This window comes from Oncorhynchus masou, chromosome 1 (assembly GCF_036934945.1).
Source record: "Oncorhynchus masou masou isolate Uvic2021 chromosome 1, UVic_Omas_1.1, whole genome shotgun sequence".
NCBI classification, from domain to species: Eukaryota; Metazoa; Chordata; class Actinopteri; order Salmoniformes; family Salmonidae; genus Oncorhynchus; species Oncorhynchus masou.
The window spans coordinates 39074890-39091432 of record NC_088212.1 but is presented as its reverse complement, the minus strand read 5'-3'; the positions used below and the strand labels follow the sequence as shown (position 1 = coordinate 39091432).

Genomic DNA, 16543 nt, shown 5'->3' with positions numbered 1-16543 from the left:
ACATTTTAGACACTGAAGTCTACCAGAGGACATGCATCCACCCATTCAACCAGACGTGTAGAGAATAGATTAGCAACATGTAGTATAATTCAGATCAAGAGATACCTAGAATGTAGGCCTAACACGAGCAACTGAAGCGAGAAGGTATCTGGCACACTGTCCTCAAACCTGCAGAGCTAAAAACTCCAGACAGCCACGACAGGGAGAACAAGAAACATTGCATTTGAATTTTATTTTGTAAGTGATACATCTACATAGATTTCATGGCCCCGCATGACAAGTACTGGACTCATTTTTCCTCACCCTTTTTTTACAGCTATTAAGAGACTTTAATTACAAATATTTTTGTACATTCGAGATATGTTTAGAAACTGACAAGAGGTGAGAAATACGGCCCTCCTACGGGGCCTGTACTACCCCTAACTCGGAGCACAATACAGGAAAGAGAAACAAATCACATTTTTAAATACAAAATAAAAGTATCTGGGCCATGACACAACTCAGATTAACCTGACCCATGTTGAGTTGAAACAGGCGCCAAGATCTCTCCATGACCACTGCTGAACACAAGAATGGGACATTCTGATTTCCCTTCTCCTCACCAGCCACACACAGGTGTTGGCGTGTGTTTTGGTAGTGGCATGGCACATTGAATGCAACTCGTTTAAAAGCCTTACAATACATATATATTATAAAAGGGAAAATTCACATGAGAATAAAAATCTTAAAAGCTCTTCTTGAATGATAAAACACAATAGAATAACTACATGAGGCGCAACAGGAGTGTCAGACAAGCAGTTGTAGCCCCCCAAAAATCTAGGGCTAAAACTAAGCACCGGTTCATTAAGTCACAAGTCCTAAAGAATCAAGTCAAACCTTAAAGGGTTGAGAGCGGGTGTTATAAAAGTAGTGTCAGTTCCTGCCATGGAGGGTCAGTTCCTGCCATGGAGGGTCAGTTCCTGCCATGGAGGGTCAGTTCCTGCCATGGAGGGTCAGTTCCTGCCATGGAGGGTCAGTTCCTGCCATGGAGGGTCAGTTCCTGCCATGGAGGAACAATTACTATGTATATGTTAAGACCATATAATACTCACAATCAAATGAATTCAGAAGAACCATCAGACATTACTACATGATCAATGTAGAGACACTGTAGGTCCACAGCTTTGCTCTACCACAGATAGTGAAAACTATCATAGGGGGAGATAACTCATAAGATGGACAAAGAGCCACTAAAGAGAATGGAAATTCCGATAACATCAATCTTCACAGCGTCTCACTGGATGACTCAAGCCACTCCTCTTCAGGGTACTGCTTTCCTCAAACTGCTAGCAGCTAAAACATTGAATTGGAGCCAATTTAGAGGCCAGCTTTCCCTTACGTTTCCAACATTGGAGTCATTTGAACGCATCTGCATCAAATCAACAGTAGATGGAGACATTGACACAGCTTTTGTCAAGAAACGCCCCACATATTTCCTTTATGTAGCGTTTACAAGGAAAGCAATATGAAACTAAGCGTCATTATTATTTCAGAGAAATGTTCATCTTAAAACATAAAATAATGAACACGAAGAAGCTTCAGTTCATTATGGGACATATCTGTGGTGTTACCATTTGCTCCATGGGAAAGATTTCTCCACCTTCCTATCACGGAGGGCATTGAGAAGACGACACCACTGGTTGTTCTTCCCTTGTGTTGAGTATGTTTCTTCACCATGAGGACTTTCTTCCTTCCACATTCAGCACATCACTCAAGAATAGTAGGCCACTCCCCGCTCAATGTCCCAGAAAAGCTAACCAAATGGGGGCACACCCAAGGTACTGGTGGCTTCAATACACACTGTCGGCCTATATTCATTTTGAATCAAACTTTGCCTTTGCAGAATATCTACACAGAGTGTACAAAACATTACGAACACCTGCTCTTTCCATTACATAAACTGACCAGGTGAATGCCATGATCCCTTATTGACGTCACTTGTAAATCCACTTCAAATGAGTGTAGATGAAGGGGAGGAGACAGGTTAAAGGAGGATTTTTAAGCCTCGAGACAACGGAGACATGGATTGAACGGAGTATGGTAATAGGTGCCAAGCGCACAGGCTTGAGTGAGTCAAGAACTGCAACACTGCTGGGTTTTTCATGCTCAACTGTTTCCTGTGTGTATCAACAATGATCCACCACCCAAAGGACATCCAGCTAACTTGACACAACTGTGGGAAGCATTGGGGTCAACATGGGCCTGCATCCCTGTGGAACGCTTTCAACACCTTGTAGAGTCCATGCCCCGACGAATTGATGCTGCTTTGAGGGCAATAGGGGGTGCAACTCGATATTAGGAAGGTGTTCCTAATGTTTTGTACACACAGTGTAATATATTATATAACCCCCCCCAACTGACCTCAGTTAAACACACTGTTAGTAACGGTTGGTTAGTGACAGCTTGCAAACAACAACTATCAAAACACTATTTAAAACACCTAGCACTAGAAAAACGAATCACCGTCCATTGATACATCACATCAGTGATCGTAGCAAACTAGGATCAATTCTGTCATGGTCTTTTTTTCATTCTTTGACAAATCATTTGGAAATTCTGTGCAGTTTCTCAAGGATTGCCTAAAGGCTTTCAAATTAAATCCTGTTTAACCTAACTATAAAATATAGGAGCAACAAGTTGACCCAAAGCAGCATAAATAGCTTTCAGTGGTTTCAAGGTTTTTACCAAAGAAATTGGACGAAAGAACAAAACAGTTCTACTGAACTTCTGCTGGAGGTATAAAAGAATCTTCTGCAATGGTGTCAAATCGTTCCCTTCATTATTTTTCTCTCTACTTAACACATATTTTTTAAATGGACAACATGTATGAGAGCACACAAACTGTAGATATCCGTAGATTCAATCAACTTTCCCTTGCAAAGCACATAAAATAACAGTAGAAACACTTGCATTGACTAATAAAGGATAAGGTCTCCTTTACTAGCTACCTCAATCCTCAACTCAAATTTACAAAATGGCCTTTATCTTTGACATTTACCATAGTTATATGCTTATTTGAACATCTTAGAAAGGTATGTGTTCATTCAATTGTAGCATTACATAATATACCTAATATAATTAATTTAATAAATAAAATTGTTTTTTGTTTATTTTCATGGTTGTACTCTGTGGTGGCTGAAACCATTCTCCCAGTGTGGTGGTGTCTTCCCTACCTACATGTCCTGTGCTTGTCCAACTATAGGCCAGCTGGGTGAAGAGTCACAATGGGACAGAGAGATAGATAGATAGATAGATAGATAGATAGAGAGAGATAGAGAGATAGAGAGATAGAGAGAGAATGAGGGAGATAGAAAACAGAGCGAGAGAAGATCGTCTCATACACCAAAACTATGTGTCTGGTGAGGATGAGAGGGGGGTCACTCTCCGGGCCTAGTCTGTGCCATTCTTGGGGGCATTTGGGTTGACCGGCTGCTGGCCATCCTTGCGTGGAGGCATCCTCTCGTTGACTTTGTCCAGGCTCTGCGCCTCCGCAAAGTCCTTGATCTTCCTCGTGGGAGAGAAGCCTTGAATAGCTGGAAGGAAGAAGAGGGGGAAAATTAGAAATCAAAGGAAAAAATGGTTTGAATGCTTCAACTTAAAATGTTTGTGAAAAATATTTAGCCATCTCCTTTAAGGATCTGTAATAAGGATCTTCAGGTAAAAACTGCTAAATTAACCTATTTGTTTTGCCTTTATTGTATGTCCTTAGTAAACTCCCGGTTCTTATGCTTACAAATGCAGGTAATAGCTGACCGTCCTTAGACAAACAGTGCAGACATACAACAGCTGTACGTACGGTGAACACACAGTCCTAGTACTGTTGACAAAACCACAGAACAAGCTACAGTACAACACCTCACAGTGAATGTGGGACTTACTGTAAAATTCCAAGTGCCAAGTAAAAACCACGAAGAAAACATGGGCAAACGAGAGATATACTGTAAGTAGCTATTCAACAACAACAACAAAATCAATAAGGCAAACATTTAGAATAAGAGGAAAATATGGACGTTTTACAGTTGACAATAGGAGAATGTGATCAATGACACTGCACTCATAGAAAACAGATCTGCAATTTTAAATAACATCTTAAGTTAGTTGGTTTGTTAATGAGAAATGTATCATTGCAAGGCAAACATTAGTTGTAGTTGAAGGTGCACTACGCAAAAATCTGAAATTGCTAAAATTCGAATAGGTCGCCTAATTTCTGTTTGGTGGCAAAACAAGCAAGTATATTGTAGAGAATCATTGTACCATCTGAACTGTTGTGAAATATCTCTTCCATAAACCAAAATATAGTATTTTCAGCTGATGTACAAAACCCGAAGGTAAAACACGCAAAAAAAAATAATAATCTGGAAGCCTAGATATAGGTCACCTAGAACAGATCTACCGCTTCTTAGACTTGCTTTCAATGACAGATCCATAATTCACATTTTTATGTGAATTTGGTCAACTTGCCCAAAAAGTTACATATTGCAGCTTTAATAGGTGGCTATAAATCAGGGGTCTCCCCAATCGGGCTGCGGGTGGTTTGAGTCAAAGAATGACAATTTAACTACCAGCCCATACAGTTTCTTGACCATGTCCAGCTCCTTAATAATCACCTAAATGAAAGTCAGACAGTCAGGGAGCATCGGAAATTCTAAAATACATGGCTAGAGGACTTTCTTCAGAAAATTTTGACAGAGAGGAAATACACTTTCAGTGCGGCCCTCCGGAACCTCGTTGAAGACCGAATGCGGGCCCCGGGCCAAGATGAGTTTGACACCCCTGCTATTAAACATGCTCTGACACCAACAAAATATATTTGGACAGAAACCAAACTACCTACTACTCCAAATGTGTATGCGATCAAAGAGTGTATCTGAATGCTAGAACAGTAACATGCCAACAGAAGCAGACAGTGACAGAATAGCAACAGCCAAGCAGCGTAACAGGATTAGACCCTGAATATATCCCTGGATAGCCAGGAGGCGGAAGGAGGTGCTCCCTAGGCTAGCAGAGTCTTAGCTGGCTTTGCTCAGGGACAAGCTGCCTGCAGCAGTGGCAAGGAATCTAGCTCCCACCCATGTGACCTCTGCCTACAGCTGTTTGTTAACAAGTCTCTGTTTCTCAACATGTCACTGTTAGGCCAAATGCCTGACTCTGTATCGGTATCTATCTGTGAAGACTGTGTTTAGGCTTTGCCCTTATGTTATCAATGGTCAACATAGTGTAATTAGGACCCAGGAACAATGTAACTATACAGTGCCTGTTGAGGTTACAGCTAAAGTCCTTCCTGCCAAATGGAGTGCCCACTGCATTTGAGTCCTATCATGCATGTACAGTAGTAGCAGAAACTGGTAATGCAAGAGCAGCAATTTTGCAAAGTGAAGTACACCAATCCATGGCAAAACTCACAAATCACACACACACACAGTGAATGTACAACAATAACATAATGAACATTTAAAAAGGGACAACAGGGGTGCATAAAGAATGAGGGCCCTGTTGGAAGGGTTAAAAGTAACAACACACTGAGGGAGGGATCCGGGGACCGCTTGCGTACCTTTTGCCTCCGCTGCCTCAGCGGCGGCTATGTAAATGTGAGTAGTGGTGAGAGGAGAAAAGTGAGTCATCAATGCAGAGAACCAGAGATCATCAACCACAGAACAGACAGTCCGAATCATCCAAACAACCAATCATAGATGAGACCCCCCCCCCCATCACGAGCAGATAAAACAGGCAGGCAGGAGAAAAACATCCCTGACCAACACAGGCGGTATAATAATAATTATAATAATATAGAATTAGGTTGCGCTTACTGTGTATTCGGAAAGTATCAAGACCCCTTGACTTTTTCCACATTTTGTTATGTTACAGCCTTGTTCTAAAATTGATTGAATATTTTTTTGCCCCTCATCAATCTATACATGCAAAATCCCATAATGACAAAGCAAAAACAAGTTAAAACATTTAGCAAAAAACAAAATTATATATTACATTCACAGAAGTATTCAGACCCTTTACTCTGTACTTTGTTGAAGCACCTTTGGCAGCGATTACAGCCAAGTTTTCTTGAGTATGACTCTGCAAGCTTGGCACACCTGTCTTTGGTGAATTTTTCCAATTCTTCTCTGCAGATCCTCTCAAGCTCTGTCAGGTGTTTGATGTTTGATTGGGTTCAAGTCTGGGCTCTGGCTGGGCAATTCAGAGACATGTCCCAAAGCCACCCCTGCGTAGTCTTGGCTGTGTGCTTTGGGTCATTGTCCTGTTGGAAGGTGAACCTTTGCCCCAGTCTGAGGCCCTGAGCACTCTAGAGCAGGGTTTCATCAAGGATCTCTATGTACTTTGCTCCATATATATTTTCCTTGATCCTGACGAGTTTATTAGTCCCTGTAGCTGAAACACATCCCCACAGCATGATGCTGCCACCACCATGCTTCACTGTAGGGTTGGTGCCAGTTGTCCTAAAGACATGACGCTTGGCATTCAGGCTAATCTTGGTTTCATCAGACCAGAGAATCTTGTTTCTCATGGTCTGAGAGTCTTTAGGTGCCTTTTGGCAAACTCCAAGCGGGCTGTCATGTGCCTTTTACTGAGCAGTGGCTTCCATCTGGCCACTCTACCATAAAGACCTGATTGGTGGAGTGCTGCAGAGCTGGTTGTCCCTCTGAAAGGTTCTCCCATCTCCACAGAGGCACTCTGGAGCTCTGTCAGAGTGACCATTGGGTTCTTGGTCACCTTCCTGACCAAAGCCATTCTCCCCTGATTCCTCAGTTTGGCCAAGCATGCAAGCTCTAGGAAGAGTCTTGGTGCTTCCAAATTTCTTCCATTTAAGAATGATGGAGGCCACTGTGTCCTTGGGGACCTTTAATTCTTCAGACATTTTTGGGAACCCTTCCCCAGATCTGTGCCTCAACACAATCCTGTCTCTGAGCTTTACGGACAATTCCTTCGACCTCTGGCATGCACTGTCAACTGTAGGACCTTATATAGACAGGTGTGTGCCTGTCCAATCAATTGAAATTTACCACAGATGAACTCCAATCAAGTTGTAAAAACATCAAGGATGATCAATGGAAACAGTATGCACCTGCGATCAATTTAAAATCTCATAGCAAAGTGTTTGAATACTTATGTATTAACATATTTATTTGTATAATTATATATAAATTTTTGCAAATGTCAAAAAACCTGTTTTCACTTTGTCATTATGGGGTACTGTTCGAGGAAACATTTTTTTAAATCAATTTTAGAATTAGGCTTCAACGTAACAATAAGTGGAAAAAGTCAAGGGGTCTGAATACTTTCCAAATGCACTGTGAATAGTGGTGGGAAAAGTAGCCAATTGTCATACTTGAGAAAGACACTTCCATAAAAAATGACTCAAGTAAAAGTCACCTAGTAAATCACTACTTGAGTAAAGGTCTAAAAGTATTTGGTTTTAAATATACTTAATTATCAAAAGTAAATATAATTGATAAAATGTACAAGTATAAATGATTTCAAATTCCTTATATTAAGCAAAACAGAAAGCACAATTTTCTTATTTTCCTTTTTTTTTTACAGATAGCTATGGGCACACTCAGACATAATTTACAAACACAGCATTTGTGTTTAGTGAGTCCGCCAGATGAGAGGCAGTAGGGACGACCCGGGATGTTCTCTTGATAAGTGTGTGAATTAAACCATTTTCCTGTCCTGCTAATCATTCAAAACCTATCGAGTCATTTTAGGTGTCAGGGAAACTGTATGGAATAAAAAGTACATTATTTTCTTTAGGAATGTAGTGAGGTAAAAGTTGTAAAAAATAAATAGTAAAGTAATGTACAGATACCAAAAAAACCGACTTAAGTCGTACTTTACACCACTGACTGTATAGCTGTTTCACTGTATGAACAAGTGGGTAACCTGTACAGGTGTGAAATGGAAATGTTTATCTTGCATATCCCACTCCCCTTGAGACATCCTCGGAGAGTGGGGTCAAGGCCAGGGATCAGACATTATTGACGGCGATCCTGGAGCAATAAGGGCTAATTGCCTTGCTCAAGTGCAGAATGAGATTTTTACTTGTCGGCTCCGGGATTCAATCCAGCAACCTTTCGGTTACTGGCCCAACGCTCCTAATCGCCAGGCTACCTGCCGCATCTACACATGTTATAAATGCTTCTAAAGGCTACTTACAGAGAGACTGTACAATTCAAATGCACCTCAAACTGTTTTAAGTGTGATGAAATCATCTGCATCCTTAATGGCACTTTATTCCTTTAGAGCCCATAGGGCTCTGGTCAAAAGAAGTCCACTATCGGGAATAGAATGTAATTAAGGACACACCTAGAGTGAGAGATGCCTGCTGGAGACCTTAAGATGGCGCTCGCTGGCGTTAAAGAGCCATTGGGACTTAGATGTGGCCGGACAAAGAGATGAGGGGGATTTTGCTGAGCAGTGAACGCACACACACACACACACACACACAGGCCTTTATATAGGGTTATTCTGGATCTTGTTATGGGAACCAAATCAATTGCTAAAGTCTGCTGGGAGGAGAAGGGAACTGATTTCCTGTGAAGTCAATAAAGGCAGCTCACTACGTCTCACATTGTCATAATGAAGTGTGTTTAGGCTCAGTTTTCAAAAGGAACACATACATGTGATGAAGACAGATGAGAACTGTGGTGAGATGACAGATTTAATCTTTCTATTTGAGTTGTTCTTAATGAGGTGCTTTGTTACTGGTGTCACTCACAGAATAACTGGTGGTGAATCTAACTATAAGACCATCTTTCATTTGTTATAGTCATACAGGCAGCTGGTAGCCTAGCGGATAGAGCAGGGCGGGGGGAGTACGGCCCGCCGGGCACCATTTTATCCCTTTTTCCCGCCCCAATTTCGTGGTATCTAATTGGTAGTTACAGTCTTGTCGCATCGCTGCAACTCTTGGGAGAGGCGAAGGTCGAGAGCGGTGCGTCCTCTGAAACACGAACAAGCCAAGCCGCACTTCTTATTTACATGCCCGCTTAACCCGGAAGCCAGCCGTACCAACAAGTCGGAGGAAACACCGTGCACCTGGCGACCGTGTCAGCGTGCATGCGCCCAGCCCGCCACAGGAGTCGCTAGAACGCGATGGGACAAGGACATCTCTGCCTGCCAAACCCTCTCCTAACCCGGACGACGCTGGGCCAATTGTGTGCCGCCTCATGGGTCTCCCAATCACGGCCAGCTGTGACACAGCCTAGGATCGAACTCTGGTCTTTAGTGATGCCTCAAGCACTGCGATGCAGTGCCTTAGACTGCTGCGCCACTCGGGTGGCCCCCGCAAATTGATTTAACAAACAATTAGTCCCTCAAAAAATGCGTCCCTCAAAATCAGTAACAGAAAAGTCGCTGGTTCTAATACCCAAGCAGACAATGTGAAATTTAAAAAAAAATGAAATACAAATACATAAAAAAAAAAATTGGTTGATGTACTCTTGAGCAAGGCAATTTCGATGCAGCTATCCGGTGTGTGTGACAATAAAACATCTTCGAAGGAGTGGAATAGAAATAGCTAAGCTAAGGCATTTCCCTTAATTTGGCACGGCATGTTTTTAAAGAGCACTGCAGTCAAAACTGGACAGCGTATCCCTAAAATGTCACTAGAGTACTGCTAGGAAGCAGTGAAGAGAAACAACAAACGGGATGTAATGAACCAGAACACACATCTGACCGGAGGGACTGACAGACACAGGGTGCGTCCCATAAATGGCACCCTATTCTATATACAGTGCAATACCTTTGACCATTGCCTATAGGGCTCTAGACAAAAGTCGTACACTCTATTGTGAATAGGATGCCATTTGGGACGCATACAGACAATGGCATTCTGGTAAAGGTCATGTCATGTGGTTTCCGTCCGAATGCTCACAGCTCTAACTCTATTCGCTACACCTCTGCCTCGCCTGGGAGGAGACCAGCCCCCAGCATTCCCTTCTCTCCTCCATGCTGACAGACCAGGTCCTCCTGCGCCATGTGTGTGCATTCCCCCAGCTGGCTGAGCTGGATGACCTTTAGCTGGGCTGGTTGACCACATCAGTGACAGGCCACTTTGGTCCAGCCCCCCTCCAACGGCCCGCCCGCCCACAGCTCAGTCTTCCTAACCTTATACCCAACTAGTCTCGAAAACCTGACCCTAGGCAACACAGTGACTAGGGTCTGGTTTCAATGACTTTTGGCAAAGAAGAACTACGACACTGCCTTCGTTATTACTTTATCGGCTTTAATAAAATACTAAATAATAGCTAGCAAGATGGAGAACAAAGAGGTTATTTTTTTAACGAGTGCATTAAGTGGCTAGTTCGCATGAAATCAAATTTGTCACATGCGCTGAATAGACCTTATAGTGAACTGCTGGGTAGCCATTTGACTAGATGGCACATCATCTACCTTAACTAAAAGGCAGTGGCGTAGTTCCTCTATGCCAAGAGAGTCATTGAAACCATTCTCTGTTGCCTCGGGTCAGGTTTTCAAGACTACTACCCAAAGGGGACAGCTGGCTTGACACAGAGCCCCAAACAGACAAAGGCTGCGTCCCATATGTAGGCTTCAGTGGCAGTGATAGTTTCCCTCTCGACTGCATAATTGAAAACGGAACACAGAGGAGCAGGGGCTATGATTTGTTTTCCATAATGAAATGTAAAAATTGAAAAACGTTCAGTGAAGCGTACATCCTTCAGTTTACCGTGCGGTTGGGCTAAGCCTGTGTTGTTAGCGCAGGGAGAACGGCAGTGTTAAATGACACCCCAAGGTCCTCTGTGGGGGTAGGGCATGGGGGACAGGGGGGCTTCAGAGAGAGAGAGAGAAAGACAGAGACAGCAGGGTTCGGGAGGAGAGGGGAGTTTGAGGGGGTGAGGAGGAGGAGAGAGACACGTACCGGTATGCAAGGTCTCTTTGCCCCCTGACAACACTCCTAGAGGCAGCGACCCAGTGGGGGTCAGTCCTTTGAGTGTCAGCACACTCTCACTCTCCTCCCTGAAGAAAGAGGGAGCGAAAGACACAAACACCTTAGAGATCTAACAAAGCTTTCAGTAACTAAACTCAGCAAAAAAAGAAACATCCCTTTTTCAGGACCCTGTCTTTCAAAGACAATTCGTAAAAATCCAAGTCACTTCACAGATCTTAATTGAAAAGGGTTTAAACACCGTTTCCCATGCTTGTTCAATGAACCATAAACAATTAATGAACATGCACCTGTGTAACAGTCGTTAAGACACTAACAGCTTACAGACGGTAGGCAATTAAGGTCACAGTTATGAAAACATAGAGGACTCTAAAGAAGCCTTCTACTGACTCTGAAAAACACCAGAAGAAAGATGCCCAGGGTCCCTGCTCATCTGCGTGAACGTGCCTTAGGCATACTGTAAGGAGGCATGAGGACTGCAGATGTGGTCAGGGCAATAAATTGCAATGTCCATACTGTGAGACGCCTAAGACAGCGCTACAGGGCGACAGGACGGACAGCTGATCGTCCTCGCAGTGGCAGACCACATGTAACAACACCTGCACAGGATCGGTACATGCGAACATCACACCTGCGGGACAGGTACAGGATGGCAACAACAACAACCTGAGTTACACCAGGAACACACAATCCCTCCATCAGTGCTCAGACTGTCTGCAATAGGCTGAGAGAGGCTGGACTGAGGGCTTGTAGGCCTGTTGTAAGGCAGGTCCTCATCAGACATCACCGGCAACAACGTTGCCTATGGGCACAAACCCACCGTCGCTGGACCAGACAGGACTGGCCAAAAAGTGCTCTTCACAGACGAGTCACGGTTTTGTCTCACCAGGCATGATGGTCAGATTCACGTTTATCATCGAAGGAATGAGCGTTACACGGAGGCCTATACTCTGGAGCGGGACCGATTTGGAGGAGGGTCCGTCATGGTCTGGGGTGGTATGTCACAGCATCATCGGACTGAGCTTGTTGTCATTGCAGGCAATTTCAACGCTGTGCGTTACAGGGAAGACTCCCTCCTCCCTCATTCTGGTACCCTTCCTGGTTCTGACATGACCCTCCAGCATGACAATGCCACCAGCCATACTGCTCGTTCTGTGTGTGATTTCCTGCAAGACAGGAATGTCATTGTTCTTCCATGGCCAGTGAAGAACCCGGATCTCAATCCCATTGAGCACGTCTGGGACCTGTTGGATTGGAGGGTGAGGGCTAGGGCCATCCCCCCAGAAATGTCCAGGAACTTGCAGGTGCCTTGGTGGAAGAGTGGGGTAACATGTCACAGCAAAAACTGGAAAATCTGGTGCAGCCCATGAGGAGGAGATGCACTGCAGTACTTAATACAGCTGGTGGCCACACCAGATACTGACTGTTATGGTTGATTTTGACCCCCCCTTTGTTCAGGGACACATTATTCCATTTCTGTTAGTCACATGTCTTTGGAACTTGTTCAGTTTATGTCTCAGTTGTTGAATCTTATGTTCATACACATATTTACACATGTTAAGTTTGCTGATAATAAACGCAGTTGACAGCGAGGACGTTTCTTTATTTGCTGAGTTTACATATGTTAAAACACTCATAATTTCTGCTCATACAGAGCTGTAGCAGCTGCAGCATCCCATGATATCTCTGTATATGGGTCACTGTGAAAGACAAACTGCTCTATATAGAAATAGGCCTACTTCTAGAACAAACTTGATTTCTAGGATCTCTGTGCTGATCTACATATCTCCCATTCCAGTTGTGTGGCAGGCTAAATCACAGAGACAGCATTAATCTGGAATCATGTCTAATGGCATTATGCAGCCTCACCGTGTGCTGCCTCGTGACTCACTGTTGCCTGCTCATTCATCCTTATCGAAAAGCAGCACTGTGTTTTCAAACACGAAGTCATTGTGCACTTTCAAATTGACTTCACTCATTTCGTAAACTAGACTCTTTCTAGTCTCAACTAAAAATAGAGACTCCAGTCTATTCCCACCCCTCTCTGCTCCATTCACTCCAAGCCTGACTTTCCCTTTTCAGTATGGTTGAGTCCAAAATCGCAACCTATTCCCTGTATAAGGCACAACTTTTGACCAGAGCCCTATGGACCCTGGTCAAACGCAGTGCACTACATAGGGAATAGTGTGCCATTTAGGTCAGCCTTTATGCTGTTGTGTGTGATGACGAGACAGAGAGAGCGAAAGGCTTTTTCACCTGAGAACAGAGAAGACTCTGGCCATTTTCCCGATGGCTCGGATCTTGTTCCGGATCACCTCCTTGCGCACTGCTGGGATTCCACCATCTTCTCATAAAATACAACAATAAAATATTCTAAGCATTTGGTTGGGCATTATAATGCTTTCTACTGCTTTAAATAGTCTGTGAGCATCATAGAGCAGAGGAAGGTGAAACAAATGAGAAAAGTAAGGGAACAGAGGGAAGAAAGGAGAGTAAAGAGGAGAAAAGGAAGGAAGTAGAGGGGAACAGGGGAGGAGGAGGAAGCAGAGGAGAGGGAGCGGAGTAAAGGAGAGGAGCATATAGTGGAATGTCGAGTTGAGCTCAGTCAGATCTCTTGCGACTCCTGAGATGTTCTAGATGAACTCCAGACATGAGACTGTGTGTGTTTGTCTGACAGAGCTGTTATAACATGCTGTGGATGAACCTGTAATGAAAAATGAAGCTACCAGCATTACTTCTTAACACTAGTGATAATGTGGAGTTAGGAGGGGTGCGGGCAGGGGTCTTAACGTGCCTCATTAAATCCTGGCTGTTCCTCTTACCTTCACACAGGTCGTCCCCTTCTGACATGAGTTCATCATCTGAGCAGATGTTCAGCACATTCACCAGCATCTCTGTCACTGTGCGGAGAAGGGAGGTACCACCACAACTCAGCTAGCACCACCACCAAAACGCTCTTTGCTACATCTTTTAGGGTGCAGACCTAGTACTGTTTTTTTGTAGTTGCATTTTTAGCACCAAAACACACCCCTCTCATGCTAAAATTTTACAATGCTCATTCCTGGAATTCTCCTGGCACATTCTTAACTCTTGACAAAAAACACTGATATGGACAGGGAGCACATACATACCTTTCTCTCCGACAAAGGGCAGAGACCAGGTGAAGACGTCCATGAAGTTGGGCAGCCAGTAGGGGTGGGGGGAGCAGTTAAACTGCCGAATGTTCATCACATTGTTCTCATACTTTAATACAGCAGCTGGAAGTTGGAGTGAGATGTAAAGAAGAAAATAATGATCAAGTTAGCCATTCTGACTAACAAGACTAAATGTATCACTGACAAACAATACTAGCCAATTGTTGTCATATTTTGGGGACAGCCCAAGTGGACCTGGAGGGGCAGAAAGGTCAGAGGGATGGACGGGAATCAAAATCCCAGATTTGTGACACCTGACCCCCGTGGTTGTATGCCAGCCAGCAGACAACAGCTATAGACCCATTTCCCGGCCCGGTCATGAATAGTTGCCCACAAATGTGTATCAGAAAGTTTGTTTACATGGGAGGATACGATCACATGCAACTTCAAATTCAGCTCGTGCAAGTCAACAAACACGTAATCAGATGGTTATCGTCGTCAAAAGGGTTGATTACATAGCAAGCCAGCAACGCAAAGTAAAACATCACAAACAGAGCTAGATAAAGCCAGAAGAATAGTATACTTGTTGAACATAGCTATAGCCACCAGTCTTGCATGTTTTCATTGTCTTCACTCACTCACTCACTGGACGTTTGTCAAGGTCCCGACATCAACGTTAGCTATTCTGTTACAGAGATTTTTGATGGAGGGATACGCGCCTCACTCGAACGTGACGTTTGATGGTAAACAGAAAATGGCTCTTTACAACAGCACAAAGGCACGTACTACACTATGCATATAACGCATCACAGTCTTGATATAGAGTACACACACCTTTGTTGTTGTATACATCTAGGTAATTTGGTGCTGAGAAGATTGTAATTAATGAAGGAAAGCCTGTAGTCTGGCTTTTTCTGTACATCCGATACCTGGGAAGAGAGACAAAATTACCTTAGTTTGAGAAATAAAATGGTGAAGAGAGAGCAACATTTTTTTTGTAAGGCCATACAAATGTAATGCACTGTACAACAGATGTGCTGCTTCACATTTCTCAAAATAGTAAAACAATTTTTTTTTGTGTGTGTATATATATATATATATATTGAGCAATTCATTTAATTAATATGAATCGATTCTTTTAAACAATTATTTTTGAGAAATCAAATGATTCGCTTTGCCATTGTAATAGGGTTCTGTTCAATCGAGGTGAATCAAATAATTTGTGAATCGCAAACGGTAAAAGGAAAACATGTTAGCTGTAGCCTTACAGATTGGTGTCGCTGCAAAAAACATTATATTGTAGATACTTTAAGTTGAATTGGACATTTATGGAACATTGCACCAATAGATGCCAGAAGTCAGCCTGAGGTAAACACTTCTTAAGTAAGATACAGTATATATAGGGCCCTATAAAATCTGCAATATGGAAAAGCATGCCAAAACAGTCAATTCTAAAGGTTACCCTTAAAAAAAAACATGCCAATTAAATGTAGGCCTACCTTGCAGAATGATATGATGCTTGGTATCAAATCGGTTGTGCAATAGCCTTTATTTCTGCTAATAGTCACACAATGGTCTCTTGCTAGGAGGCAGTTCAATTATTTTTTATTTAACCTTTATTTAACTAGGCAAGTCAGTTAAGAACAAATTCGTATTTACAATGACGGCCTAGGAACATTGGGTTAACTGCCTTGTTCGGGGGATTTTTGCCACGTCAGATTTTTGCCACGTCAGCGCGGGGATTCGATCTAGCAACATTTCAGTTACTGGCCCAACCCTGTAACCACTAGGCTACCTGCGTGGTTGGAGGAACCACTACAGAAGAACTACAGTCGCTGAAGAAAAGGTGTGCGCTCGCTTCAGCCATCTTATTTGTATGGTAGTGGGAGACGTGTAGAACTCAAGCTAAATAGTTCAAGCAGAAACTGAAGCAGTTCAGTATAGTAAGAATAAGACTAATTAGTTTAGTAGACTGCTATCAGCAGCACATCAATTATTAAAAATGGTAGATCTATGCATCTGTGACTAAAACTGGGTTAGTGGATCTGTCATTTCAAAACCATTATACTATCATGATCCTCGCTATATGAGCAGCGTTACAATTCCCACCTAGAGGGTTTACCCTCTGGCCTTTCACACCAGTGACCCGGTTTTGATTCCCTGCCACGCCTTTTGCTACATTGGTGCAGAAGTGGGAAGACGGCCGTGAGGGTATCGGAACACACGGCCAGGACGTACTAGGGTGCTGAGTAGTCAAAGCGCGGGGACGTGCCTCCCGTTCGGAAAGGGCGCTGTAGCGATGCTCGCTATATGAGCTACTTTATAATTCCCACAAAGTAGATTTACCCTATTGGTGCGATGTGTAGGGTCTTTGCCATTCACAGCAGCATCCCATGTTCTATTCCCTGCACCTCCAGTCACTGCAATACCAAAAGCCTAAAATCTCGAG

General features: G+C 43.3%; 1 protein-coding gene across 4 annotated transcripts in view; it reads right to left on the bottom strand.

Annotated features, from left to right (window-relative positions):
* Positions 1-213: 213 nt before the first annotated feature.
* ppp3cca (protein phosphatase 3, catalytic subunit, gamma isozyme, a) overlaps positions 214-16543 on the bottom strand; it is an 83056-nt gene continuing 66726 nt past the window's right edge. The window contains exons 8-14 of one of the 4 annotated variants that reach the window (XM_064971246.1): positions 14929-15023; positions 14092-14217; positions 13783-13860; positions 13217-13304; positions 10934-11031; positions 5591-5617; positions 214-3572 (exon numbers count right to left, since the gene is read on the bottom strand). In XM_064971246.1, the coding sequence (XP_064827318.1) occupies positions 3430-3572; positions 5591-5617; positions 10934-11031; positions 13217-13304; positions 13783-13860; positions 14092-14217; positions 14929-15023 (655 nt within the window). In that variant the 3' untranslated portion in view covers positions 214-3429. Of the gene's footprint in view, positions 3573-5590; positions 5618-10933; positions 11032-13216; positions 13308-13782; positions 13861-14091; positions 14218-14928; positions 15024-16543 lie in introns of all 4 variants that reach the window. The other 3 variants (XM_064971237.1, XM_064971252.1, XM_064971258.1) reach the window with 3 other exon arrangements.